Source organism: Papilio polytes, unplaced genomic scaffold (genome assembly GCF_000836215.1).
Source record: "Papilio polytes unplaced genomic scaffold, Ppol_1.0 DF824180.1, whole genome shotgun sequence".
NCBI lineage: Eukaryota > Metazoa > Arthropoda > Insecta > Lepidoptera > Papilionidae > Papilio > Papilio polytes.
Window position 1 is genome coordinate 700,813 of NW_013525024.1, and position 5,662 is coordinate 706,474.

The 5,662-nt window shown below is 35.4% G+C and overlaps 1 protein-coding gene across 1 annotated transcript in view; it reads left to right on the top strand.

The window, feature by feature from the left end:
- LOC106110979 (FK506-binding protein 5) overlaps window positions 1–4,703 on the top strand; it is an 8,341-nt gene extending 3,638 nt beyond the window's left edge. The window contains exons 10-23 of the mRNA XM_013292948.1: window positions 3–84; window positions 393–464; window positions 548–666; window positions 1,246–1,351; window positions 1,570–1,682; window positions 1,876–2,061; window positions 2,369–2,556; window positions 2,895–3,019; window positions 3,435–3,540; window positions 3,671–3,830; window positions 3,944–3,977; window positions 4,102–4,190; window positions 4,263–4,304; window positions 4,577–4,703. Of these exons, the coding sequence (XP_013148402.1) occupies window positions 3–84; window positions 393–464; window positions 548–666; window positions 1,246–1,351; window positions 1,570–1,682; window positions 1,876–2,061; window positions 2,369–2,556; window positions 2,895–3,019; window positions 3,435–3,540; window positions 3,671–3,830; window positions 3,944–3,977; window positions 4,102–4,190; window positions 4,263–4,304 (1,422 nt within the window). The 3' untranslated portion in view covers window positions 4,577–4,703. The remainder of the gene's footprint in view (window positions 1–2; window positions 85–392; window positions 465–547; window positions 667–1,245; window positions 1,352–1,569; window positions 1,683–1,875; window positions 2,062–2,368; window positions 2,557–2,894; window positions 3,020–3,434; window positions 3,541–3,670; window positions 3,831–3,943; window positions 3,978–4,101; window positions 4,191–4,262; window positions 4,305–4,576) is intronic.
- The last annotated feature ends 959 nt before the right edge of the window (window positions 4,704–5,662 follow it).

Here is a 5,662-nt window from a genome sequence, read left to right on the forward strand (position 1 = left end):
TACGTGCAATGATTCAGCAAGTAAAAACTGATCTTGATAATATGGCCAAAGAGTTTGTTGAAGCGATGGCAGATTTAAGACCGGGTATGAATGTTATTATATAATATGTGTAAATATGTGGACTACTGAGGTTATCAATGACTTGCCCTCACATAAAATACCCGCCAACGTGGAATAACGAAAGCCACAGTTTCTTACTATAAATTGTTTATTTAAAGATGATAACTTTGACAAGTAAAAATCGAAAAGATACCTGATCTTCCTCAACCATCTCTACTCAATTGCGAAACCAATCATGATAAAATAGACAAACTAACTATAAACTAAACTTGATCGTTGTTGGTTTTATCATTTAAAAGAGTCTATTCTGATGCAAACACTTTTAATCTTAGAGCATCCTGTAACAATGCCGCCGTCCTTGCCAGTATTGCCGCCGGCACCCATAGAAGTGGAACCACCACCAGGTAAAAATATGTCTTTACCAATTGGACGTAAGATTAGTTATTACTTTGAATGTTTTATTAAAATTAATTCTTTATCTTCTTAGTCGTTCAAGATATGGGGATCCCGCTTGCTGATCTCTTGAACAAAGTATGTACAGTGGAGGCAAAGTTGAAGGAATGCTGTGACTCAGTCAAGAAACAAGAAGGAATCATTAGCGATCACGTTAGCACACATTTAATTAAACGCAAGAATATACATAACAAATTTTGATAGTTACAGAGGGAAGGTACAAACTTGCTCTTCAATATTCACGTTGTACTGCTTTACAACTAAGTAAAACTAAGTTACGTGGATAACCAAAAATTGTGAAATTAGTTACGCTCGCTATGTAACGAGGTCAGATCAGATAAAAGAAATGTGCTTATGTTTGGTAACGACACATAACTATAACATCTGAAAAGTTTTATTTCAATTTAGGTAATATAGAGAATACAGTATAAAATGTAATTGGAGATTGTTTATTCCACATGGAGGTTATACCTTAACAAAATTGCTCGAAAATCTTATAATTGTAGAATGCCAACTAACCGGCTGACCCACCCTATTAGACCGATCATGTTATACATACCTTTTAATTGAAGTATCAATTAATTATTGCTTCTAAATACCAGCTATTTATCATGATAATTTATTATTCTTTGCCATTTTATGCTAAACTCATTTAGATTCTGCATTAAACATACAATGATCGTAGTTACCTAAACGGTACTGCAGTATCTTAAAGTTTTTCTTTTGTTTTAGATAAATTCGTTCCAAGATCAAATAGAACATCTATCGAGACAAGTTGCAGGGATGCAGGACATGGCTGGCAGTAAGGGCCCAGTGGAAAATATGCCTGACTTGCAAGGTCTGAGGAATATCTATATCGCCGCAATCACATTCTATTTTCTTGAAGAAGGGGGCAAGCGAGCAACGGATCACCTTATTTTAGTTCATCTGAGGCCCATGAACTTTCGCAACATTAGACTAACTATAGTTGGCAGTGTTTATTTTCAAACCACTCGGTAGTTGTTGGTAATTATTAAGCGTATCAAGGAATGCTATATGTTTATTCTGATCGTATAGGTTTAATGAAGTTGTACCAGACCGTGCAAGACATGAAGGAGGAACTGAAGCTCGTGCATGAGACCGCGCTGCACTTGGCCTCAGAAAAAGAGGACCGGCAGGATCGTATTAACGTATTTGTCTATATTTGATCAATTTTTTTTTGCCATCCGTTTTAATTCCCCGTTATTGCTACAATTTAAATTACTTTTTTTGGTTATGAACTCTCTGCATTAGAGACGGATCCCGATAATGTTCCGAAATTGTGTTTTATGTCGTATTGTTTATAAGAAAGGATATCAGTATGAATCTATTATTTAAATCTAGGCAATAATCGAACAAATAGAAGTACTGAAGACGATAAAGTTGGACCGCGACGATATGACGGAGGCGATGGCGGAGAAGGCGGACGTGCGGCTGCTCGCGCGCAAGGTGTCGCATGACCAGTTCGAACTCGCCTGTGATGATCTCTCCAGAGGTTTAGACCACGCGCTTGGAAAACTCAATATGCAGGTTTGTACAGAGTTCGTTTCACATACCGAGAATTACATAGTATGATAATCTTCGAATAGAATACCGAAGTGACTCAATTCTTATATCAAAAATTTGCTTTAGATGTTCCTTTTTTTACAGTAAATATATCTAATAACTTCTAAAAAGTACAAATAATATGTTCGATGTATAATGTTGATATATATAATTAAAGAAGAACATTTAAGATGCGATAGAATTAAGCAGTTTTTCGCAGTTTAATTAGGAAATTTTTCTAATATAACGATTTTAATAACTTTTCGTAGTTTAAAATCCTAAATATTATCAGGAAGCGCTGTGGCAACAAGCTCTCGACGACATACAACGTGAAATAGAAATGAAACTGGACAAAATGGAGCTGTCACCTGTGAAGGAGTTCTTCAATACAAAACTCAAGCAGCTGCAAGATAACTTGAAGCAGATCGCGTCGTTACGACGATCCGTAGAAGCGGCTGGTGCTAAGAAAAAACTGATGAGGTTAGCCACTTATATCTGAACCTCTTTAGTAGTATAGTCACGGTTTTAGTATTATAGCAGATATCTTTAATTTCTAGTAAACATGCTAAGTAACTGAACTTTGTTAGGCACCAATGACTGTTATCTGTCAATCTCCACAATCGTTAGTTATTAGTTTAGCCCTAGGATGGAGAGAAATCATTTGTTTAATAGATTTATCTAGAATGTTGTCAAATATAATGTAAACTTAACTTGTACAAGCTTTAACTTTCCTTATTTCAAGACAGTAAGTAATGAATAATACGTTTATGTTATTAAATTACAGAAAATCGTGTGATTTCATTTTGTATTGTTTCCAGAGATTTGAATTGCATATCGTGTGACGCTAAGGTAGTGATGCCAATGGAGGGTGAATCTAGTATACCAATGTCTAGACCTTTACCCGCTAACCTCTCTATGAAACCTTACCTTAGTTATGAATTAGGTAACTTTTATGCTTTACTTTCGATTTCTTGTCTACGGTACTTCATTATCAATTTAGCATCGATCATATCGTGGTCGACGAAATGATTGGCATTTGCACACGGTTCAATAAAGCGCGTGTGTGCCGACGCTACGAATTCCTGCAGACAATATGAAAATCCATCGCATGCCATCCGGCCGGTATGCGAGATTTAGACACGCAGAAATATCTTTTCATTTTTTTTACATCCCTACGTGACGTGAAATAAATTGTTTGATTTAAGTATTTTAAGAATGAGTACCATAATCAAACAAAAATCAATGACTTACAAAAAAAATTTTTGCAAAACATACATAGGTTTAAGATAGAATTACAGAAAACACAACATTTTAGAAAAGTTAGGTTATAAACGATTATTTATATTTTTTTATTTAAGATGCTATACGCAAGGCTCAAGCTAGTAATCTACAGCAGCGCAACCTCCACGACTGGGAACAGATTGATAAACAAGCGCATACACCCAAGGCGTCGCAAAAAGTGCGGTTAGTTTTAAAAACTTTTTTAAAAATAGTTTAACGCGCTTCTGCTTGCGCTTTTATACAAATTATTGTCTGATATCCTCATCAAAAGTTACAAACTGGGTGGAACGCCATAATATTTGAAGTTTTATAGGTCTGATGTGGACAAACACACTTGTAACCGCTACTGCGGCGGCTCGCACACGACCACGACAGCAGCGCAGCGCGTGGCTCGAGTCGGTCACTTCGTGAAACAATGGGGGCCCGATGTATTACCCCTCTCCTCTACCGTGGGCCCGGGAGATGACGGCAGGGTAAATAACTACTTTAGTATACTAAGAACTTCTGCATTATTAGCTAAACACATCTTTCGATGTCGTTGTTTTTTATATTCCGTAATTGAATAACATTTTAAAAACATTTTCAGATGTACAAAATGAGCGGGCCTGAATCCGCTGCAGGTAAGTAAACAATCTTTTTAGCGGAAAATGACATTGCATAACTTTCAACAAGTCCCCTCCTCTGCCAAATCTATATTACAAAGAGGATTTTGTTTCTGCTGCATTCACTAGTTTTCCTTTTAAGGTGGTACTGCGGATTCTACTTGTACACCAAAGATCGCGAAGAAAGGCGATGCAAAGGTGCCCGAAAAACGACCCGTCTTTATAAGCGGGGTAAGCATATATTCCATACTTGTAGTCCAGCAATGTTTAAGAATTTTTTGCTAACTTTTTTGATATTTCCAGGAGTGTCGATGCCTGGAAGAAGGAGGAGGTACAAATAAATAGGTAACAATTATACAATCATACTTCATACTTAATATTATAAATGTGAAAGTTTAGGTGGATGGATGGATAGATGTTAGTTTGTAGTTTGTAGCCTAAACGGCTAAACGGTTTTCGATGAAATTTGTTAGATGTAGAGGATAGTCTGGAAGAACACATACTCACTTTCTTTTTTTTAATTCCACGCGGACAGAGTCGAGGGCGAAAGCTAGTATAGTAATATAGTATAATTTAATGTTCATCTTAAAATTAAAAATAAAATTTGCAATTCACAGATCGTATGACGAAGACTTAAAAGTAAAGCAAATTGCGTTCTTTGCCACTTTTTAGCTTTATTAACTATATTTTTTCATAAAAAAATTATTGTAATATAAATAAAACAATATATTATTTTTCCTTTGATTTATTTGGTAAATCAATTACCTTACAGAGGTTGTACCTTATTCAATAAGTATCACTTAGACGTTTTAAGGCTAAAAAAAACAAAAATCGTCTTTCACAAGTACACAGATGACAGAAAAAAATCATATACTTAAAAACAAGTGTATCTAATATTTACATAATGTAAGTTATGATGTCAACTTCGCTTAAAATCAGTTAACTTCGTGTTACATGATATATTCCCGATACCATGAAATTTACAAGAAAAAAATAATCAACGTTATAATTTAGACCATATGACAATGGACACAAAATTATGCTTTTTATACTAAAATATCCTGCATAACCCATCAATAATACAAATTAACTCAAGTATGAGACCATTGAGAGATTGTTTTCCAATGGTCCACTACACGCAGAACTTTGACTCCTAGAGACGCCTCCCAACACGATTTAACACCAGTAGTCTCCACGGTTATGCACATCGATCTTATATGTTAGGACGTTGACGTGTGACGTCATCATACATTTCATGTTCTTGAACACGGGTACTCAGGTAGTAAATAATTTCAGCTGGTTATTTACCGACACATCAATAAGCTCTCACATTTTTACCTAATCGAATCTATACGATGGAATATATGTGGTCTTTTTGCCCAACTGACAATTTGGCAAGTATGCATGTTTACATGGGTTACTTTATATTTAATTGATACATTTTAACATAATGACTGCATTCAAAAATTAAACCATATTTTGAAATTTACAGGTAGTAACACTGACAGCTATACATGGACAGGCTAGAAGCCGTGGTATTTTGTGCTAATTTGGTTTTCGCCATTATGGTGCTGACGGAAGCGGTGGTGAGGATTCAAAAACAAAGAATGAATTATGAAAGAAAAGTTGTCATTTCTAAGCAACCTATCCATCTATAGTGTTCAGTGTTACTAATAAACTGTGAGTCAATATAAATGGAATTC